The sequence below is a fragment of the Odontomachus brunneus genome, unplaced genomic scaffold (assembly GCF_010583005.1).
Source record: "Odontomachus brunneus isolate Ranch 3 - 2012 unplaced genomic scaffold, Obru_v1 Obru_scaffold_177, whole genome shotgun sequence".
Classification (NCBI taxonomy): Eukaryota; Metazoa; Arthropoda; class Insecta; order Hymenoptera; family Formicidae; genus Odontomachus; species Odontomachus brunneus.
This window is the reverse complement of record NW_022639627.1, coordinates 159,571-183,998: the sequence shown is the minus strand read 5'-3', so window position 1 is coordinate 183,998 and position 24,428 is coordinate 159,571. Positions and strand designations below refer to the sequence as shown.

Genomic DNA, 24,428 nt, shown 5'->3' with positions numbered 1-24,428 from the left:
TAACGCTTTTTTTTATCGTTAAGGTTAACAACGGAGGACCGATCGATTGTATTGTTTAGACGAGATAATATGGTGGTTGGAAAGAAGGGAAAAGAGTGAATTTCAAACTTTTCATCAGACACTTTGGAGGCAATCACATTAATGTTTGAAACAATTACATATGCCTCTAAGTTTATATTGAAGCTAAAAAAATACAAAGATGCCTCAAGTAAAATAGAAATACTCGAAAAACGCTCTTTATCTCTATCGATTCTTTCAAAATGCGGTATGTATTCTCGCGTACTTACTCTTTTTCCAGCCACCCAGCTTGATCATTCTCGCATTTGATCTATAATCTCTCTTGAGCGCGCGGGTTCTTTCGTAAAAAATGATACTTAATTTATTCTATGTGTTACCTGTGTATATATCATGTCATCACGTTTTGTATTCGCACGTATCTAAGACTTGTCTACGTTGTCTACCTTAAACTAAAATATCTCAAGCGAATAATAGCCAAGAACGTACGGGGAGAAAATCTCAAACCAGTCCGCAGAGAGGAGCATAAATAAAGATAAATCACGATCCAGTATCGTCAACTACATTCTCAAATCGTGCGCCAGCGGCCGATGCAATAAAAGCAACATAATGCACAAGAAACGCAATGAGGTGTCGAAGTGAAGGATGTTATTTCCCGGCGACTCGCCACTTCGCCTCGGAAAGTGGAGACCGATCGGTATGCAATTTACAGTGGATATCATTATTGACAATATGAGTTAGTGACAATATGTGTTATCGCACACTGTACTCGCGCGAGGTGAAATTCGGACGAGTTTGGCGTTGTGTATCATCGCGTCGTGTTCATCATGCGTTTCGAGTGAAGACGCTTGTGATTTTCCAGGGGCTTACCATCATCGTAGGCTGCGTGGGAAACCCCATGGTCGTGGTCGTCGGCAGCAGCTGCGTCATTCCTTGGCCCTGTAACATCCGGTAACATGCCATATGCCACGCATGCAACACTCACCTAAAAGGGGCGCTAATTGACGGGGAAAGTGTCGTTACGGTATTACGAAGAGCGCGAAAGAGTCCCACGACGCTGCGGATGGTAAACTTGTATCTTACATATATCTCGACGTGTCTACATAGACAAAGAGGGTTGAGGATACGTGGGTAACACTACGCATTTAGCGCGTTGCGCCAACGCGCTAAAGCAATAATTATTTACAAGAGATTGCACCTTACAGATTATATTTTACGTATATATGTTATAAAGAATATAAATAGTATGTGTGCCAAGTCATCTGCGCTTTAAACCAGCTGCGAGTTGCATTTGGTTCCCGAGATATCAATCGCTTTGAAGTATTACAATTTTACACTTAACTACACTTAAATATAACCAGATGTGCAGGTTGCGTGTGGTTTGAAGTGCAGGTGATTCAATAACTTACCCCTTATAACGCATATTAAAATCAAGTGATCTGCGAGGTGCAACTTTTTGCGAATAATTGCTGTTAAAGCGACTCCGCGCGCAATGAGGAATTCTTACGGCCCTTCCGCAAAAGAGCGCTGAATCGAATGTGGGACGTAGAGAGACGGAAATAACATCGTACGGGGAGAACCATCTAACTAAGGTGCTATGTAACATTTATAATCTAAGTGTCACGATGTAAAAATAGCTACAGGTTCTATCGGAAACGACAAGGTAGTTTGCTTCAATGGTAACTTGAGGAATAATATATGCATAGCAATGACAGTGAATATGTGTGCGCTGTTCATGTCTGTGTATTCGCATCTATAGTGTACTAACAATCAAAAAGTACGTGCTGCGACAATATTTTTGTAACAATAACAAGACTAAAAAAAGGAAAGATTGGAGCTCACCATGGGTCGATATCCAGCACCAGTCGTAGCTGCCATTGGTTGCGGTGACCATCCAGCTGGACCGCCCGTTTTCGCAGCGTTCTTTGGAGAATTCCACTGCATTCCCCTGAAGGAAGAAAAACATCCGTTAATTAGCTTAGTATCGATCACGTTTAAACCAGTTTTGAAATATAATTGGCAATTTACTGCCACTGTTACGGCAGTATTAATTTCAACGAGATTTACGAAATTATGCATTTAGAAGCTTAGAATTGGAATTATTTACGTATAAAGATATGGTCACACTCACTTCACTTGTTGCTGAGCGCTCTTATTAATCGTCAAGTTCTGCGCAAGGCTGGCGAGGCTGCTGTCTAAATCTCCGGTTAGGACCTTGCCGGTGCCGGCCGCATTGACCGGTTGTCCCGCGGCTGAAACATTGTTAACTCGGGATACAGTTGTCAACACATCAACGCCAAACTCCCCTCCCCTCCCCCCACAAACTATCAAATCTCAAGCAACATCTACATCAGCCGAAACACCGACTATAAAATCCGAATGGGAACTTGAAGCGAATCGTGTAACTGATTCACATAATTACGGGATAAAACAGAAGTAACATATATCGTAATGAACTAAGAAGAAAAACAAAATAATACCCGGAAAATCTAGAACGAAGGGGCCAACCGTCGTCGCATCAATTCTAAATAACGGCGTGCAACAAAATTACGCAGATTTGTTTTTCTACAATTAGTCACGCGAATGACAGCATGCATAGTTTATCGTGTATTAATTAAAGTGTACACGCATGAAAACAATAACAATCAGAGGTTATCGCGCGTGATCCTGATCAGTACATTAATGATGTAATCGTTTATCGTTCTCCTGTGACTTTTATAACATCTGGGATATTAATAACGCTGGACTACTCGTACGAGTGCCAAGATCACATCAGGATTATCTCGTGTCTTCGCGTGCTCGAAATCATAATTTAAGACACTTAAGGCAGCTGGTTGCCGAGCTAGCGACAGGCACAAATCGAACGTGAGACGTGCCAAAAAAAAAAGAAGACGAGGATAGGGATAAAAGAAAAGAAAAAGAAAAGAAGAACCTGGATTCACTGTGGAAGGCAGAGGGAAAGTGCGAAAGTCTCATGCAATTAGCGTGACTAATTGGGGCATTCCTGTCACCTGACATAGGTTGCTTTGCCGGCGAACCGTACCCCACGGGGACTTGGGCTTGGGTAGGGATACCATAGCCTATCGGCCCACCGGGAATGCTCATAGGTTGCTCAGTAGCGTCGTCCGCGAACATACCGGCCGCCGACTGCGGCGGCATGCGTCGTTGTTGCGGCGGCTGTTGTTGGGCGGTCACGAGGCCGGCGGCTTGTTGTTGTTGCTGCTGTTGCTGGGCCAGTGGTGCCGGACGCGACGGAGACCCACCCAGTGCCATGCGGATACTGTCGTTGAGATCGTCAAAGGCGCTCTTGCCCGGAGCTGAACCGGCGGCGGCGCTCGCAGCCGCCGCCGTCGTCGCCGATGCAGTCGCCGACGCCGCCGCTGGCCTACCATGTGACGCTCCGCCGACACACGTCGGTGACAGTGTACGCGGTGCACCATTCGCGGCGGTCGCGGGTGGCGGTGGTCTAGGTGGCGGCGTGGCAGTGGACGGTGGCTTGCCGACGGCGGGAGGCGCCGCCGCCATCACATCGGCCGCGGCGTCTCCGTCACTGCCGTTCGCGGCCCTCAGCATCGCGGTGGACTCGGCTCCAAAAAGATCCGCCTGACCACCGCCGGCACTGAAGAGGTCTCCGCCTTGCGCCGCCGCCGCTTGTGCCGGCTCGTTCATCGCGCCGCCAACAACAACGCCGCCAGCGCCCTGCTCGAACAGCCCGAAGGCGCCCGTGCTTGTTGCCTGGCCGCTGCCACCCACGGACGGGAAATCGGACATGAAGGGATTAGGTACGGACGCGGCCGTTCCTGGAGCGCCAGCTTGCGCAGAAAGTGATCGGGGTGCATAAATTAGCGAGTTTCTTTCTCTCTCTTGCGTCCGGGAGGCGTGAGCAATGTTAAATATCTTGCGATACCATAAGGCATTTACAACCGATTAATTATTGTTAGTTTCGGATAGAGCGGAGTGAGAATCGTTCGAAATACGTTAACGCGACGACATTCGTCCGTCTCGTCGCGAAATGCACACACGGAGAGTATACCGAATAATCTCAACGATTACCACGAATGGGACGTGTATAAGAACACAGGATACTTGAGATTGTTATTTATAGTCACTGTCATTATACTATGATTATTATACTCGAGATTGCGAACGAGCCTTCCGCGACCGTGTAATCGCTGCTTCACTCGGTACGTCTCTGCTTATAGCGTTAATAAACGGTATGTGTGATTGCTCAGGCGTTTTAAGTATGAAAAGTAGACAAATGATGCAAAAGTATCATAAGAATGGCCGCGAGAGTTCTACGACAGATATAAAGAGAAAAGAAGACGCACAAGTAAACGACAAAGTAAGAAAACGAAAAATGCACTGAATCTCTCGACAAGAGTACGCTCGTTACGGTATTATTGTTCTCACTTATCTATCTCACGATTAAGCACTTACAAGATTGCTGATCTTGATTTCCGAATACGGAGGAAAAACTGTTATCTGTAACAAAGTTATTATTTGCTGGTGGCGCAGCCGCGAAACCTAAAAAATGGAAAATGGAAGAAAATGAGAAACAAAGGAAAAAAAATAATCAGATCAAGCGCGGTGACAGAAGAAGCAGCGATGATCACCGAGTATCGCGACTTAAGTCTCGTGCTCACCATTACCGTTGGTCATCCACATGTTGTTCTGCATCTGAGCGGGTTGCGCGGCTGCGGCCGGCTGCGCCGTTCCGAACATGTTCGCGAACGGATTACCCGCTAGTTGCAGCAGATCGTCCGACGCCTTCTGCGGCTGCAAGAACGACGAATTTTCAGATAAAATTTATATTTATATATTATTTATATATTTGTAGGAGATAACAGATCGCTTGAGCATACTTATAAAATCCAAAAACTATAATTTTTCCTTAATAGTCGATAAATAGTCTTAAAATTAACATGGAATGTAACTTTCCCGTTTAACATACCTTTCCTCATGATTTTGTCATGATTTTCTTATTTTAAATTAATTTTATTTTAAACTTAATTATTGACTGTCAAGGGAAAAGGATAGTTTTCGGAACAAGTATGCTTAAAAAATTTGAAGTATTTGTTTTTCATATATGTTTCTATTTGAAGATGACACGCAAGAATTTTTGGCGTGCGTTTTCTCGCTTTTGACATCATCAATCCAAGGTTTCGCCGCAGTAGCAGGCACCAGGAGTCTTAAATTGTCGAACGCAGAGCGTACCTGACTATCGGACGCTGGTGCAGCACCGAACAAATCCACGATCGGCTGATTAGCATTGTTGGTTGGAGAACTGAGGAAGGGATTTGTGCTGGGACCACCCGATGGTGATTGTACTTTAGCCTGCAAATTGAATTCCTTTATCAAAAAATTGCTTAAAGCTCCTATTTTTTTTCGTCGCAAAACTTTCGATTGGTGACATCAGAAGCGAGAAAATACATGCCCGAAATTCTTGCGAAATACGCTAAAATAAAAAAATATACCCATAAAATATAATCCTTGGAATCGATTGAGCGCGTTTGTGAAATATTCCGAAAATTTTCCTTTTGTTCTAACAATCAATAAACTAACTAACCGTAAAATTAACACAATGACAATGCAACCTTCCTCTTTAACCTATCTTTCTTCATGAACTTGTCACATTAATTTTATAACTATTTATTGATTGGACCAAAAGGAAAGTTTTCGTAATATTTTGCAAATGTGCTCAATCGATCACAAGTGTGATTTTATAGACATGACATTTTATTTCGACGTATTCCATAAGAACTTTGGACATACGTTTTCTTGCTCTTCTGACGTCATTAATTAAGACGCCAGCGACGAGGAGCCTTAAAAGAATATTTTCACATTAATTTCTGATTGAATGCTACAACTCCCAGTTTGGCCAAATTTTTTTCTGTTTTAACGCTTTCGGTATGCCAAGTTCCAGCCGGAAAAGACTCCCACTTGTTGGAGAATGTTCAGTGACACATATGCACGCCAAAGAATTCTTGTGCATTTTTTTAAAGGACCCGCGTTCGAGCAGCAGGTGATTATTAATCACCTTTCGTACCGAAAGGGTTAAATTTCCTATCTCTTAACCCAATATGGATACAATTAGAGATGCAAAACTCGATTCGAGGATTACGATCAATGTGCGAGCTAATACCTTGTATTGATTCATGGCGGCTTCCTCTTCCGCGAGAGCTTGCTGTCGCAACGCTTCATCGATATGGCCGTTCCCGGTTTGGTCGAGTCGCGCGTTACTGGCTGCTGTTCCGAACGCGGTACTGGTGGAAGACAGGGCGGACACTCCCGACTTTACATTGGTTCTATTGCTGCTTGGGCGATGATAGGATGTCGGATGTTGTGTCGATGGAAAAGAGGACGGACAGAAGAATACGGAAGGTCCGTTTCAGCGTAAAATGTGGCGAGAGAGGAGCGTAAAGGAAAATATGTAATTGAAAACAAAGGAGAGAAGACAAACAAAAAAACAAAAAAGAGAAACGGTGTAGTAACGTATAGATGTAACAATGCGTAGAAAATTGCAATGTGCATTGTCACACACGTACGCACAGACACACACATACACACACGTCCTCACACAGCATCAACGCCCGACTCCACTTTCTTCTCCTCACATTCATTCTTTTCTTTCCACTCTTTCGCACTGTATCCTAATATACACATGCATTTATTGATGTTCTACTAACTATAAGTAAGGAGTAGCCCTAATATTGCTCAGTACATCTCGCGTGATTCACAATTGAAGTTCAAGTAGCGTACTACGAGTAGTGTTGCACTTGCGCTACGATAGAGAGAAGCAGTTTTGTATAAATAAATACATGTGCATTACACATCATTATAATTCTCATACTTTGCTGTTGTCAAATAAATCATTTCAATTAAAAACAGTGCATCTGTAAGAACACATAGTGTTCGGCGATTAATGAATGTACAGTTCGCTCGTTTTATAATAGATAGTGAGATTTTGCTGCATTGTGCGAATTGATAGTGTATCAATACCTATCCAAATTCAAGCGATGATCACTGCATGATCGATTCTGATCCGCAATCGGTAGCTCAGAGCGATATGTCAAAGCGTGCTTAACTATGTCAATGAACTATAAGGAGAAGCCACGTTAATTATCTAGACACTTTGTTCATTCGTGCATTATGTAGGAGCGACAAACTGGATAGTGTCACAATAATCACAGTCACGACTCTCGAGGAAAAGTACACGTAAATACATAAAAATTAGATACCAAATTTAAGGATAAAACGGATATCTAAAATGGGTCAGGATTGGGGAAAAATTTTTGAGTGTTCTACAACTAAACATTAAATATTGGAGACAATATTAACCTTGTATCCAGGGATACCATCGACAAATTTTTCAAGTCGGACAACTGTGTTCAGAAAGATAATCAAATATCTCTTTCCACAGCAATAATACTAAAGAATACTATTCAGACTTCTTTAGTCGACAAATACGCAAAGAAAAATAGTCAACACTTAACATTCCACTGGTTCAAAATAATTAATCGGGAAGTCAGGATATTCGGAGACTCACGGAGTCGCGTAATTCATTTGCATAGATTCTTACATGTGCGTGTGCAATAAACGTATCAAGTACTATTCATTTTGAGAAGCTCGTGGCGATATGTATAAAAAGAGATTTTCTGTCCATCGGGTATGAGAGAATGATGAGATAAAAAAAAATATATATATATGTATATATAATGAAGAGTTTATAGGAATATAGTAATATCAATTTCAATAGCATTCAGCATTCGATGTATAATAGATGTTTAGGATCGATATCCCTACGTTGATCAATATTTAAGACATAAATGACTTGGATAAATGAAGGAAAATCGGCGTACCTTGCTGACTGTGTTGGTGTATTCGCGGCGGAGCCCTTCTTTCCTTCCAAGGAAGCGAGATGTTGCTCCAATGCATCCAATAAACTACTCGGTGCCTAAAAAGCAATTCGCCGGTCATTTTTGGAGCATTATCAAGCTTAACTATCGCGAAGGTGCAATGCAAAATTCAACTGTGCGCTTGATTTCGAAAATGCATGCTTTCGTTTAGATTGTTTTGTCAACGTAAGCTGGACATTATGAAAGATCTTCAAAATAATCCGCTAGAATGATTTGCAAACACGACTCGTTCACATAATCTCCACGAAATAAGTATCGTTGATCATCTACGTTGCTCTCTCTCTCTCTTTCTCTCTATTCTAAATCACACTAATTCTACTTTGTTAGATAATCAATGACGTTATTACCTGCAGCAATGTACAAGAAGAAGAAACAAATGAAAATATCACCTTTTTGCTTAGCTAAGTAATTTTGTTCGCACATCGTTAATAACTCTCCGAATTGAACACGGACAATTAAACAGATCGTTATCGCAGACGGGTTAGCAGGATGTCGGAAGATAAGTAGTACATTGAGCGCACGCACCTTCGTCAGGTCTGGTATGTCTCCCTTGTCGATGCCGACATTCTGCAAAGAAGATACGGGATCAGTTTTGCGTTAACAGCCACCACGGTCGTCTTTACGTTCGAACCATGCGTATAACTTACTTCCGCGACTTTCAAAAATTCTCCGACCCTGTCCATGCGTATAAGAAACTTCTTGTAGAGGTCTAAAGCGTCCCGACATTGTTTCTTATTCATGTCGAAATATTTTTCTGAAAGGTCACACACGCAATCGGACCGATTAGAGCAGGATACGTTGATACTCGCACGCAGAGAATCTCCCGCAAATAATTATGCCGCCGTTATCGATAACACCGAATACGTGTTTGTTCTCAGATAGGAAAAGGGAATACTGAATGGTGTGTTACCTAATAGATTAATGATGCCGTCATTATAGCAGGCGAATAACCGGATAAGATCTCGAAAGAGAAGCATGAAGGCCATGTTTATGACGCCATTTGTGAGGTCGTTAGCCGTGCAATCGAATTCCAGCAGTGCGTCGAGTTGCGACTGCAGCACCGGCAAGGTTTTTAGAAGTTTCTCAGCATTCATTGTACGTAGAGTACCGTCCTCCTTCCTACAATGTGATTAACCCAATGATTATTAATTGCCTCAATGATGACAATAATAATAAACATAAGCGCATGTAAATACTAAGTGCTTAATCAATCACTTGAAAAAGCAAAAGGTCATAATCATTTGATTAGTAATAAAATTACTTTTAACACACAATACACACTCATACACATATGCACACACATACCCTCTTTTCACTTTGCAGAAGTCGAACGCTACCGTCCTGTAGGAGAGAGCTTTCTCGTTGAGGTACTTGGCGTATCGTCTGATAAACGGCGACATGTCATATCCTGACGCATAAAAAACGATCATTACTCATCCGTACACACACACAGTGAGGCGCGATGAAAGCACTAACAAACACGCTACACGCAACAGTGCGTAAAAGTGAAATTAGAAAGTCGACTGTGTGGCGGTGCTGTTGCATTAATTTCATAAGTTATGTAAACGTGCACGTCGGAGCCGATCGGAAATTACTTGTGTGCTTTTTTACCAAACACATTTCGTAAGTCTTATATATCCTCCGTACGTTTACGACGGATTAATACGCGTCGTGTCGCGGCTGTGATATTAAACAGACGTTAATCGACACGAAGATTAAGTTGGAGTTAAACCCATGTACACACGCTACGTATATTTCTGCATTATCATTCTGCATTATCATTGCAAAGTTAAAGTTAAAGTCGAACGACATAGATACAGAGCTACAAAGCCGCGTTAGTAAGTACCACACACACATAACGTGAAACAAGTAGAACGAACGTCTTGCAATTAGAACTCACCCACGCGTATTCCTGCTGTGCCCAAAAAAGATAGAAAGTTAGTCCAGGTTAGTAAATCGTACACACAGATGCCAGATACATGGAAAAGAGAAAGAAATTCGCATTTTCCATATGGACGATAGAGCCGCACAATGCAAGGAAGTTGGTCGAGCGGAAAACTTGGACTCGTCGCCGGGAATGAAAACGTCCGCGCGTTTATCATCGTGGAAATCCATGGTTATTATTCCAAACGACTCGTTTAATCATTGCCGATCGGCACGTTACGCTCAGCTATCTCCAGTCGGCAAATAAAATCAAGTCCTCGTCGCGTTCTCGACGGGATCAAAGTGCTCACCGCCGCGATTATCGACTATTCAAATTGCGAGGTGTTGCAATTTTCTATGTGACACGTGCATATTAAGCCTGGCCGTAGTATTGACGCAACTGGCTCTCCGTTAATCGGATCCACGCGTGATTCTTGCTTACGAGGAGGATCGTGCGGTAAGCCGTGCGCATCGTGCTGCGTGTGCCGTTCGCGGCGTGATTTTCTTTGGTTAATCGAAAGATGAACGTTAATCTTCCGCTCCTCGGGTAAACGAAATGCGCTTTTTAGTTTCAATGGACGTTACAAATCGTTGTGGGATTAGTCGCTGTGCAGAATATTCCAGGATTGGCGGAAAATCACGTATCGCTGCGAAATTCGTGCTCGAATATTATCCACGCGAAGAAATGTCGAAACGCTAACGATTACAATTAGATTATCCGAGAGATCAAAGAGACAATCGGTGTTGAATTTGCGAGTTGAGAGCTTACAAAGCGCGAACGAAATAACGATAGCTTGTCCGTTATTCGATTTGAAGCGGGCTTTATCGAAACGAAACTTGGAATTTTATGGCTTCGATAGCCGAGCTGTCGGTGTGTCGCAATAACTGACGACGGTCTTCTTCGGCCGAGGAGACTTTTTGCCGAGGAAAAGTCCGTCCGCGCACCTTTCACGCAACGCCACGTGTGTCCCGCCACTTTCCGCCAATTCCGGAGCATTCCGTGCGAGATATCCCGAGGCACGCTCGGGAAAGTGCTCGCTGATAAAATCGTATCACGAAATGATCACCTTGTACGCCGCTCTTGTCGAGAAAATTGCTGAGCTGGAACGTGCTGTTGCTGGAGGCGAGATACTGCGTAAACCTCTGCGTATAAAGAAATTATTTTATTTAGTGTCGGACAAGCGACAAGAAGAGATGCGAGAGGTCTCGCGAGCAAAAAGCCGATCCTTACCTCGTTGCCATAGCAGAGCATGTGATGCACCGTGATCAGAGCTTTGAACACCACTGTCCAATTCGTGTTCTGCGAACGTTCGATCAGGAGGTTCGCGAGTTGCGGTATGGAGACGTTCGGTTCGTTGGTGCAGTGAATTAAATCTGAAACGAAAAAGAGAGAAAAAGAGAGAAAAGGAGAGAGAAAGTAAGACAAAGGGGGCGAGAAAGAAGAGAGAGAGAGCCCGTTTTTGGCCAGCAGGCGAGCTCAAGGTTGCCGGAGGTATTTTCTGAAAATAGATCCTCCGCGATAGAGCGCTTTCGACATGACTGCTGTGAAAGCTTGCATCACGTGTTCGCAATGGGACACTGACCTTCATCTCGCAAGATTACAAAATTGCAGTGTAACTCACGTGCGATTCACAATTAACGCCCCGCGGCCTGCGACGTTACTTCAAGTTACGTCAACACATTCGCTGTGTTTCGTGCGCGAGAACCCCTATCGCGAAACGCGTTTCTCCTCTTGGTCTCGAATTTCCGACAATTCCAGTCTCAGTGGAAATGCATATTTCCCTTTCTACGCTTTTTTTTTACGCTCTCACATAGATATGTCGCATTTGTCTGTTACGCGCAAAAGCGCGAGGTAAAAGCGATTTTCTGTTGAGTCACGAGTACACGGGTCGTTTAGCACAGTCTATTAAGTTTAATTGAAAATTATCGACCTCTCTTTCCACAGTGATAAAAAGTCGACAAAGTTTAAATTTAACGAAAAACTTTGTCGTAATGAAAATTATGGCAAATGTCTAAAGTGGGCCGATTTTATTCGAAAACAAGAGAAGGGAAGTCTAATCGAATCGTATACTATAATATTGCTTATTCTAAAACGCTGACGCGCAAATACAACAATATAGGTCTGTATGTGAACTCTCTATATTCTTCGTTCTATATATTTTCCTATCATAATCGCTATACTGCACTTCCAATTGGAATACTCAGTGTCAGGGATCAGAACCATACGAAAATTTCGTTTTGATCCAACGAGATATCTAACTTCTAGATTATTAAGATATTTAACAACAGTACCGCTTTCAGTTCCGGCTTCTTGGCCGATAAAAAGCACTGATCCCTTTATTTCGCTTTTGTTCTTAAAAAATTGTGCTATTTATTCACATTTTTATCAAGTTATGGATATGTATTATGTAATATGTAATATGTTCCGGTTCCACAGACCTTATCAAATTCTAGCACGACTTGCAGTTTTAGTTTGACCAAAAGAACTTGTTACGCTGCGATTAGCGGTTCCATTTCCGGATCCCTGCTCAGTATGATGATTCAGATGCTCAAATGACTCAGAGGAATCGGATGATTCAGTATTCAGCATCGTCCTCGACATTATTCTCGCTATTTTCCGACTAGCTAACATAATAATAAGCCATAAGAGGTATAATTACACGTGATAACTATTCAAGAATATGTATAATAAGCCAACAGATTCGAATCGTAGTATTCTACGACATACATACAGCTTCGATGACAAGTTTCATGATAGCAAAGATCTAGTGTTTGCGACAAGTAGTACACGGAAAAAAAAGATTTGGTTGAATTAACCAAATATCTGGTCGAATATGAACGATCCAGAAATTCCGATTAAAGTAATTCCGAATTCTGTTTAAGTTAACAAGATTTTCGGCAGACTAACTAAACATGTCTGGTCATTTAATCAGACATTTTCTGCCAAAAATCTTGTTAACTTAAACAGAATTCGGAATTACTTTAATCGGAATTTCTGGATCGTTCATATTCGACCAGATATTTGGTTAATTCAACCAAATCTTTTTTTTCCGTATAGAATGCGAGCAGCATCGGGTGTTCGCCACGCTAAGTCTGAAAATAAGAAGTCTCCGGGAAAATCGACTTAACATCACGCACGGACTCTATAATTACGCATGTAATTATAACATGTGAATTTACGACTGATACGATCTTTCTCTTACCCGCAATTAGAAGTCGACAAAGCCGACATGTAACGCTACAGGCAGGACTCTGTCCCGAATGCTGTCCGCGAATTGCGGGCGGCTTTAAAAACAGCTCGTCGAGAGAGAAGAGACAAAGGTCTCTTCTCTCCGATATACCCGAGCAACGCTCGAGCCCTGCTCCCTTCGTCGATGTTCTCGAAAACGGGAATAGGCGATGCTATCGATCACCCCGTGGCTCCGACCTGGCATGTGCCAAACTCGCGTCGCTCGACCGTCGCAGAAGAAAATATCACGCGCAACGTCGACGACGACGACGACGACGACGTCAATCTGGCGTGGCGGAATCCGCGCGAGGATGCAACGAGCAATAGGCCATTCTACACGTCAATCGCGATTGATCGACGAAAGCAGCCACGCCGCCGGCAGGGCGATACGTCGATGTAGCAAGGTTAACAATGTATCCTCGCTCTATTTCTAAATGTGTCGGCATTAAACGCCGAGACAGGCGTTATTGGTGCGATGGCCATTCGCCGGTCGGCCGACTCGCCAATTGCGAATTTGGTAATGTGGGATCGAACGGTCGGGAACGCGCATTGACCCTTTCACTTCGAGGAGATACGGCCGAGAAGCCCACGTACATCACGAGAAGTGAAGTCGCCCATACTTTTTATCGTTGTATTATATTTATAAAAAATACGTTAGAATCACGTTGTGTTGGTAAGTGATTCTTTTTATAACCGCGATCAATTCAAGAGGAAGATTACGAAAGTGCCGACTCGTCCCAATCCGCGATTCAGCTGAAGAGTTGATTTTCCAATAGCAGTTTGAATTGAGACTTAAGTTTGAACTCTATTCTGAAGCGGACAGCGCGCAGAAAAGCAGTAAGGGATGAGCAGTGAGAAAACTGACTAATCACGATCGATTATTCTCAGATCGTAAGAAGAATCGTCGATTGTGGTTGGTCAATGTGCTCACTTCTTTAGCTTCACTTACGTTTTTCTGCGTGCTCCTGGCCTAACAATGTCTGATGTATTTGAACAGAGTTTAAGATCAAATGTAAGCTTAAACTATTGTTGTAAAAAGCGGCCTTAAAAATCACCAGCAACCGGAAAAGAATAGTCTAAGAATAGTGTAATTAGTCAGACAATGAAATTTGCACGTCTTGCATGCGCAATGTGTGAAATATATTTCTTCCGCGCGATCAGCGAGAAAAGAAATAAAAAGACAGGCAATCCGACCGACCGACAGACAGACAGACAGACAGACAGACAGACAGACACAGGTTGCATCTATTTGATCGGTGCGAAAAAGACGAGAATTGAGCAACGCTTTACCCGCGCGGACAGTTTCCCACGCCTTTAAAACCATCTCTCGCTCTCGACCGATGATCCCGCAATATCGAAGTCACGAGAGGGCTTCCAACGAAAGTGCAGTGTGAGCGGCACGAGGGGCACCGGATAAACGCGAATAAAGCAGTGAATCAGCAATAAACTCCATTCTATGAGCTGAAACATTTCCATACGGATAAGCGCGCAAAATATACTCAGTGTTGTGCGAGGCGTTTTTCCAAATTGTATCTCGTACGCGAGATCAACCAAGTTATTATACATTCGAGAGACAAAACTCCCACGTGTCACAACGTACAATAATATCTCAGTGTAATATTTTTGCAATACGCAGTGTCCGGATTGATTATTGTGTCGCTAAAATCAACTATGGAGAGTTTTACAATGCACGTGGATGACCAGAAAAACGGTAGGTAAATTTAAAATTACAGAAATTGTTTTCGCTCGACGGGTGAGTTCAGATAAAACAAAAACAAAAAAACACGTAGAATGGAGAAAAATTTCTGCTCGTGCAATGAAAAAAAAACACGTACATGAAAAATCTCAGTTCGTATAACAGAATGGGAATCGGACGAAAATTCGATGACGAAAAACGATATCTTTATTGTCGCGACTGAAAGTATTTCTCTGGATGTTCGGTTGCATTAAAATTCCTCACAAAATAACCGTGACATATTGACTAAATGGAGGTCTTCTCAAGAGTCTTTCTGTCGCTACAAAACGAACTTTTGAAAGTCCCGATACAACAGAAAATCAGTTACACGAATCGAATTCTTTTTCCTCTAAACGGGACCAATATATCCTCTATATAATAATCCCGCTCTCAATGTGATCTCTTTGCAATATACGCCTTTTTTGCGGATTTTTATTTTCTGAAACGATGGAATTTTTTTCTGCAATTTATAGAGAATACTTTGTGCAATCGCAACTGATGAACTAGAAAATATTTGTTCGCGAATTTAAAAATCGGTTTTGAAAAAAAGGACAAACGAAAAATTGCGAGTTCTTTAATTAATAACTTCAATTCTTTAATTAATAACTTAAAAAACTCTACGTGGTTATTCGCAAAACGATAGAAGATATTTCTGTGTAATGTAACCCAACACAAGCACATAATACAAATCGTACCACGCAGCATCATATCCCACGTGACCATTCGTCAATTTCTCCAATTAATAACTCAAAAATTTTACATGATTATTTGCAAAATGGTCGAGAAATTTTTTGTTTATCTAATCTACACGAGATTTTATATTATCGAAAGACAACCTGACGATACTACTGTATATGGTGTAATACTATCTGCATCAATACAATTAATTATCAATGACATCTTTTAAACAGTAACACTTAATAAAAAAATGCTCCTTCTGATTATAATTTTTTTACTGTGCGATTATAACAACAAATACCAATCACTTTTTTCTCAGTACGTCTCTTGTTGCAAAGAAATACGCACAACTTAAAAAATGCAAGAAAAGTATCTATACTCTGTGTATACATCTATATACCCTGTATATACTGTAGTATCGTATATCTATATAATACGGACCTTCCCCTGTAGCGTGAACTCGCGAAAATTTTCTAAAAAGAAATCATTTTTTTTTTACTTGAGAACATATAGAAATATTTATTTTCCACGAATTCATGCTAAAGGGAAAGATTTATGATCAGCTTTCAGACGATGAAACGTAAATGACGTCTAGTGAGGCAATCGCGGATCCTGTCGAATGCAAAAATATGCACACGTGAACGCAACGAGTACGTGCAATTTGTCTCGGGCGTCGTGCCGCTCGACCTTGCGATGCTCTCCGTGCTAATTATACTCTCCTAAACGCGAGCGAGTTTGGCGGTCAAGTATGTCCACCGGCGTGGCCACTTGTCAAAACGAAAGCACGTTTCGCAGAAGTTCATTCAGGCAGTCCGAGGCCGTCTGATTCGCAAAAACAGCACGTCTTGCGATTATTGTCGTCTCCGCGTGTTGTTGCGCGTAAAACGAATGGGAATTCGCGTTGAATTGAAAAACGCAATGAAAGCCAATCAACATTTTACGGTCTATGACGTGTCCAGACGAGGTGTAAGTCTCCCACAGTGTGAATAATGTATATTAAAAATTAACATGTAGCGTTAAAGGATGTGTTACTAAGACGCTAACATACGACACATAAATCTCGCCCGGCTGAAATACTGAATTAATAATCAATATCTTTGTAGCACTTAGTATATATAAGGGTATGTGAATAATATTAAACAATTATTAAAATTAATAGGTGTATTACATTAATAAGTGTATTAAAATTAATAGGTGTACAGTTAATGTTAACCATCGCTGCAAGTTCGACGAGGATTTGCAGCGAAGAATAAAATTTGCGATTAATCGATATACAACAAATGTATGTTCAACGAGACGCGTAGCTGATGATACGCGAGAGCGACCTTTAAATATATCTTCCGATAAGTCACACGATTGGTAATTGTTGGAGGATGTCAAACAGCGCGCTGGTAAAAACAAACGTTATCTAGGAGCTAAAGGGGTGTGTGCGCCGGATTGCGTGTGTATCTCCAGACATGCACGGGGGCGTGTGCGATAACGTTGAATGCGTTTTGGCAAGGAGATTACAGCTGCCACAAAAACCAACAAACTGACGAGAGCCGCGGGGCTTCCCGATAGAAGCATTGACTCTCGTATCGTCGGAAATTGCTCAACATGTCCCGGAGAATCTCCAACCTCCAATTTCGATTTCGACCAACCGGACTTCAACTTCTGCCTGCATTGAGAAAAAATCTGATTTGGTCTTGCTGATAATTCATTTTCCTGCACCACTAGCAATCCCATTTTAATGAGATTTCACCTTATTTAACGTTTATTTCTTAAAACAAAAGAATAACTGAATAATTTATCTATCTTTTATGTAGGGAAAAGGATAAAACGAGATTATATGTTCATAAAATTGGTGACCTTTCATGTCGGTTGAGTTTTCGCAACGCTGCTCCTTCGTAGTGAAATTAAAAAGAATTTTTATAAAAAAAGAAACTATAATTTTCTCTCCGTGAATTATACACTCACTATACATGTCATAACACGTGTAACTTTAATTATTAGGCGTATTATCACGATGTACACGCGACTAGTTTCGCAACGAACATCGCCAGTACTAAAGATATCCAAGCTCAGCGATGTTGAGAATTTTTTTTGCAGTCACAGTAGAACTTTAGAGGAAAATATTATACATTTCTTTCTCGAGAAACCCGGACACTTTAACCCTAGAATCCTAAACACGGGTGAAATTTACACAGACCAACTTTTCAAACGTTACTACTCTTAAAAACACATGTTTCATCTTTTTATTATAACTTTCTTCAACTTCATTAAATTGCAAAAACATTAATAGATTCATATTCCTCGATGTTTTCTACATCGATTAAAAAGAAAGTTGATTTTCGATCGTTTTTTCGGAAGTTATGAGCAAATGGAAATGTGCCGGGTAAAATTTATCCATGTTTAGGGTTTAATTTTTTTAATTAAAAAATTAAATTTTGGAAGAAAAGAGAGAGAAAAAGTAAAAAAAAATAATCTCAGTTTTCCTATAATTTTCCAAGAAAAAGACGATTAACTTTTCTGAAAAATCTTTGCTGAACACTGACTCCGAATTGACCGAAAAATTGCTACTAAGCGACTTTATTCTCATTATTTATACACGGAAAGGATATTACAGTCCTTTTTTTATATTAATTTCAATTTTACTTACTATGTTTTTAATAATGCAGATTGCTAGTAAATGATCTATTTTGCTAAGAAACAGTAAATTTCGTTAAGAATACAGCAAATGTTTTAAGAGCGCATTTCGGTGCCGCATTAATTTTTTGATGTTTAAAGTTTACGTAATTTTTTATGTTTTAAGGTTCTATAAAGCCAACATGCGCGACACAGGATCTCGAAGGGTGGTTTTCGCCATTTTCCTTCATTATGGAATATCATGTCGTGCTCCGACGCGCTGTAACGCGAGGTCAAGAATGTGGGTTAGCCTTCTTCTCCTTAGACCGGTGTGCGGCCGATCATACACTCTCGCGGTCGCGCCTCGCGTCCCTGCTTTATTCAATTTCTCACTTTTCCATCTCCCCCCGTCCTCCGCGTTCTCGGTATCAACAGCAACTCCGGTTTGCAGAGCGATTCTCGCACGCGCTGCGTGCGTACACGTCGGTGATATGTAAATTTAACCGGACAGTGCGGTACACCTACCCCTCCCCGTACGCTCGCGGGTCCTATCCCGGTTTATAATCTCGAAAAACACCTCACTGATATTCCGCACCCTGTATGTTGAGCGAAAAACGCGAGGATCACATAGGCGCATTGAAATACGAGCCTTGGGCCACAAGGACAACGGGATCTTTCTTGTGCGCGAGATTTGCATTTCGGAATTTCGGGTAATCCTCCTTCATTTCGTTTCCATCAAATTTCATCTGATTCAACGTTCATTTCCTAGGATAGGATAACCGATGGAGTTTCGTCGAAGAAAACTCTTTGCATCGGAATTCGAGTGATGTCATGTCATTTCGTGTTTCACAATAAAACTTCATCTTACTTAATTATCTATTTCCTAGAGTTATTTTTTATTTCCTAGAAATAGGATAACCGATGGAGTTTCGTTAAAGGAAATCTTGTATTGTGAGAAAGGTGAAACGAGACTTCGCATTCATATGAATATGGCGACCTTTCGTTCCGGCCGAGTCTTCGCAACGTTCACTCTCATCGTTCGCAGCAAATTACCCGATCGAATTCGCGTAACTCTCCTCTCTCCGGCAAAAATAAAAGACGCACCGCACTCGACGGCTAAGAATTCGCGATTGCATTCGATTGTATCAATGTCGAGAAGTAAATATGATGCCAATGTCGCAACTATATAAATAATGCAGCTTTATGCGAATGCGATGATAACGCAGCAAGCACGCATGGATGAATTCCATTTCGGAATAAGTGGAGCGCACGATATGGGGCGATCGATTGTAAATTCGATTCGGTCCCGGGGCCGGTCGTAAATTGCGGAACGGCGCTAACAGACACATGCATTTCGCGACGCAATCGATGCGTCGTCGGGAATTTCTGCATTCACTCGGCTTTAGACGGTTAGTTATGTTCACAATTTAAGAGGTGGGGCAGCGCCCCACCTTTCTATAGTATGGATTATCATTCTTGTCGTTTTATGAAACGAAAAGTTTTACAAAATCAATCTACTCTGAATTTTTTTATATTTTCTCCTTTCTCTCTGAAGAGAAAAAGAGGGAAGGAAGAAAAGGAAGAAAAGAGAGAGAAAAAGTAAAAAAAAATAATCTCAGTTCCCCCATAATTTTCCAAGAAAAAGACGATTAACTTTTCTGAAAAATCTTTGCTGAACACTAACTCCGAATTGACCGAAAAATTGCTACTAAGCGACCTTATTCTCATTATTTATACACGGAAAGGATATTACAGTCCTTTTTTTATATTAATTTCAATTTTATTTACTATGTTTTTAATAATGCAGATTGCTAGTAAATGATCTATTTTGCTAAGAAACAGTAAATTTCGTTAAGAATACAGCAAATGTTTTAAGAGCGCATTTCGGTTCCTAAAATATAAATAGTAGTAGTATAAAATTAAAGAATAATAAATAACTATACATAAATATCGACCTATTTTTCGGTTAAAAAATGTTAAAGTAATTTTCGTAAACGTTGTCAGTTGTCGATATCGTCAAAGAAATTTCAGAAACTGCTCTCTCTCTTTCTCTCTCTCTCTCTCTCTATCGCGCGCACGCTATAAAGGGTCTCTCTCATAAATGATCGCTGGCGAGTACCGAGAAAACAATATTCGCCGAATGATCTGGCGTATAGAAAGCGTGCTGTTGTTCCTTCGGATAAAAAATAGAGGTGTTATCGACTGACCTCTCGCCCGCCGTGTGCATTGATACGCGCGATGCAATAAGGAGAACGTTGACCGTGACGTTTACGAATAATTTTAATCGCGTCAGTATCGAATTCTCTTGTTCGCTCGATGTCGTAATTATTTCCACGTTATCGTAAAAATAAGAGACGACTTTCAGCAGATCTTCGCCAGATTTCGTCGGGACGAATTCTCTAGTATTTACGCTCCACGCGTTTTGGCTCCGTTTACGCCGTTCCTTCCCGAATAAGAGTACGCGAATGTCTCACTCGACTCAATCGCGAAGTGATATCGAGCGATATGAATCACACGTTGAGGAAACGCTCGTGAGTGACAACACACCGCATTAATCTAAAGTCACGCGTGCCTATCGCAGATACTGCGATTGTAGCATTCTACTTTGTCATTCTTACGTTGTTGACATGGAAATTAAAGAACAATGGAATAGATCGCGGAACGAAAACCACGTCACGAAAAATACTGTCAGAGTATACTGTCTCGAAAAATAATTTCGAGATGAATGAGGTGCTTTTTACACGTGACCCTTCTGCCCTTAATTTCGCCAATGATCTTACTTCTTATCTTATCTCGAGTTTTTGATTATGACCGCGCTAACGACATTCATTAATAACGAACTTGACATTAGTTTTCTCTCATCGCGCGCGCGTCTGCACTACAGATCCGGAAAGGGACAGGTCGCCGAGCAGAGGTTAATTAATCGAGATTAATTTGCCGAGACTGAAGGTCGTCCCCATCTTATGACCCTCGACGGCCTATTTTTTTGCACGACACGACAGCTTGCGACTGTGTCGCGACGCGATACGATCGTACCGTATCGATCAAGTCCTCTAAAACGCCGATATACTATGTAACAACGCGAACGTTGACCGTGAGGGACGCGAGTGACTAACCTCTTGGTTGTGCCGCATATATCCGACTGAAAATTTATTCCATGATCCTGATCAGGTTAATTCTGATCGGTTATTTGATTTGTAGAAGCTGATGCTATCGGATCCTAATTATTAATCCTGAGGTCTTAATTATTAATAATTAGTTTGAACTACTCGGCATTGTCCGGACTTCTTATATCTAGGACATCTGAACTTAAATTACGACAAAGCGTCAAGAAATTGAAATCAAAGGGAGGGGTGGAGTGTCCAAGTTTCATGTAACCTATATTTTCCACAGAGTCTTAGAGAATAACTATGCAAAATTTGATCCAGATCGGACAAAGGATTTAATCATTAATATAAGGAAGATATCAAGATAAGGAAGACAAACATTATACTTTATATAAATAAATAAATATATATATGCATATTTTTATTATCAGTAAAAGATCCTGATGCTACGTTATATAACCTATGAGGACCTGATAATATCATTTTACGTACTGAGAAAGAAGGTATCTAAAAAATAATGAATTTATTCTGTGATTTTTAATAACTGATTTACTTAAGTCAAAATTTTTTTGTTTAAATGAAATAATTTCTTTCACAAAAAGCTAAGGTTTTCTTAAAGTTTTAAGAAAATATATTTTCTTATTTGAAAAATATTTTATATAAGTAAATATGTCACTAGTACTACCACGAAATAAATTCTTACTATCTTCTTAGATAGTTTTTTTCTCAGTGTACAAAACGGATAGTTGAATTGGAATCAACCTGATGGGGACCATAGAGTAAATTTCTAGTCGGATACTATCACAGTGAATACGGATAACTTTTGAACGCGACTTCAAGTTCTTTAACCCTCCCGAGATAACCTCCCAGGAAAGTAGAGTAAGGTAGTCGATATAAAAGTGAAGAGTCACTTTGTCGCAAATTTCTGCATATTTACCAAATTTTTCGGTATTCGAACGAGGTCGCATGACGTAATCTTTGACCTGCATAAGAGCATCCTTGTGAAAAATGTCACGTGTAATCGCATTCAGTGACCGATATCTGACGAAAAGATATCCAATTTGTATAAAAAAAAAAAAAAAAACAAGAAAAGAAAAGGAGGAGCCTGTTAGCCAGAAGGTTGAAGATCTATTTTTGCCGATCGTTAAACGTCCGTTTTCATTCGCGCGGCCGTGACGATACACGCAACAACATCATCGATCGAGAGCCCGAAGGCGCTGATGTAGAACGAAGAAACACTCTCGCTCTTGAAAGGTGCGAGCGACTTTAAAGCACTCTCTTCTGGCGGTATGGCCTCGCAGATAGGTCATTTTTACATAACGTCCCATCGCTTTCGTAATCGCCACGCGTCGGTCTTATCACGGCAATCCTCGCGCGCGCGCGCTGATATGTCTTATCGTAATGGGGAAAAAAATTCACCAAGTGGCTACTTCTTCATGGACTTCTCGGTGAGTCTGCGAACAACCAGTGTCATTGTACGGCTCGAAGACATAAGGACCAACGAATGAGCGCTCACGTCGTCATGTTCGAGCTCCGGAATAAGAGATCTGTTTCCACTTGTACAAAGGAATCCGGAATAAATTAACGAGCAAGTGTGTGGTGCGCAACATTCAAGAAAAATCTCAACACAAGGCACACGCACATATACGCGCTTGTAATAACGGTAAACGCAGACTCCTAATGTGGAGAATACGGAGAAACGGCTTAACGATTCTCCTCGCGACCCGCAGAAGATCGATGGTCTACGAAGAGCCCAGGGACTCGCTAATAGCATTCGCGGATTTCACTTCGCGTGATAACTCGTCGTACACTTGGTCTCAAAACGGCTTCAACACTTTCCCTCCGATGCAGCTCTGGAGCGCAGTCGACGGTCTAATGGGAGATCTCGTTCTTTCGTGTCTTAAGATTATCTTAATTTTAATCTCAACATTAATTCCCAGTTCTCTCATTGGACCATTGACCGCGTACCGAACTGCATCGAGAAGAAGTTTGCAAACCGTTTTGAAATTCACTGTGCAGCTGTTCGTAAGTGAGAGACACGTACAGCTCAACGCGACTTTCAGGTACGTGTCCTTCCACTCGCAGGATACGTATCGTGCAATACGTTCTGCACGTCGCGTCAGTTTCGCGAACGGTCCACCGTTGGTCGCATAGAAGTCACCAAGTCCAATTATCGCGCAGTTTAGCATACGGCAGTCCTTCTATCTGCAGGCACAAAGCAACCGTTGGCAATCGCAAGAAAATCGCACATTATTACGAGCAGGATTCGTCGAATTTATGCAATGTATATCTCCAGATAATGATAAGAGAATTTAACCGTACATATATCTTATAGTGTACACTGCCGTTATTTAGAATAAACGAAAATCTCGAAGAAAAATCGCGAAGAATTTCCAAAGTGACGAACCTTTCGCGCTAGGGTCGTTAGGACTTTCGCACATAGATTGCCGTAACTATGGATAGATGTGAGATGTAAAGTTAAGCTAAAGGACCAATCGGGATATTGCTTGAGGATTTTTCTAGCTAGGGGAAAATCGACGTGACCGTATAAGATTCCGACTGAGCAATTAGGATTTTATCCGGATGAATTCTAGTTATTTTTGCAAACGATTAAATCTACCAGCAGTTCGATTTTCTTCTAAAGCATAACTATAGCAAAATCCTTCAACTAAAATTGACATCTTGTGTCTATAGTTACGACAATCTATGCGCAAAAGTCCTCAAAATTATGTGACTATTTTATATATATATATATATATATATATATATATATATATATATATATATACAGGATGTCCCACCTAAACCAGGCCACCTAAATATCTCCTTCAATTTTCTCTTGCTTTGAGTAAATCATCGCGATCGATAAATTGCTTGGAAATGATCAAGACTCTTAAGACTTTCAGAGGTCATTCGTAGTTCAATAGCACTAATTTTATTTTAATTTTCGAAGTCATAGGTCAATTCAAATGTAATATCATATACATATCTGAACGTATTTTAACATCAGCTATACGATGCAATAAAAAAAATATGCATTTATATGCAAAAAAAATTTATATATATCAATAACTTTGAAAACTCCGAAAAAAATGACTTTTAAAAAATAATTTTTTTTGCAGCGTATTGGTCTCTTCATACCACTCAATTTACGTATAAAATATTTTTTGTATCGTCAGTATTGATGGATATATTTAGGTGGCCTGGTTTAAATGGGACAC

General features: G+C 41.1%; 1 protein-coding gene across 18 annotated transcripts in view; it reads right to left on the bottom strand.

Annotated features, from left to right (window-relative positions):
* Positions 1-24,428, bottom strand: part of LOC116851537 (phosphatidylinositol-binding clathrin assembly protein LAP) — a 37,618-nt gene that overhangs the window by 6,494 nt on the left and 6,696 nt on the right. For 3 of the 18 annotated variants that reach the window (XM_032831021.1, XM_032831009.1, XM_032831016.1), the window contains exons 2-16: positions 11,086-11,228; positions 10,922-10,997; positions 9,832-9,846; positions 9,237-9,339; positions 8,842-9,050; positions 8,579-8,685; positions 8,457-8,498; positions 7,875-7,969; positions 6,158-6,326; positions 5,230-5,349; positions 4,659-4,791; positions 3,027-3,827; positions 2,147-2,267; positions 1,858-1,963; positions 886-954 (exon numbers count right to left, since the gene is read on the bottom strand). In XM_032831021.1, the coding sequence (XP_032686912.1) occupies positions 886-954; positions 1,858-1,963; positions 2,147-2,267; positions 3,027-3,827; positions 4,659-4,791; positions 5,230-5,349; positions 6,158-6,326; positions 7,875-7,969; positions 8,457-8,498; positions 8,579-8,685; positions 8,842-9,050; positions 9,237-9,339; positions 9,832-9,846; positions 10,922-10,997; positions 11,086-11,228 (2,309 nt within the window). Of the gene's footprint in view, positions 1-885; positions 955-1,857; positions 1,964-2,146; positions 2,268-3,026; positions 3,828-4,452; positions 4,540-4,658; positions 4,792-5,229; positions 5,350-6,157; positions 6,327-7,874; positions 7,970-8,456; positions 8,499-8,578; positions 8,686-8,841; positions 9,051-9,236; positions 9,340-9,831; positions 9,847-10,921; positions 10,998-11,085; positions 11,229-24,428 lie in introns of all 18 variants that reach the window. The other 15 variants (XM_032831022.1, XM_032831015.1, XM_032831014.1 and 12 more) reach the window with 14 other exon arrangements.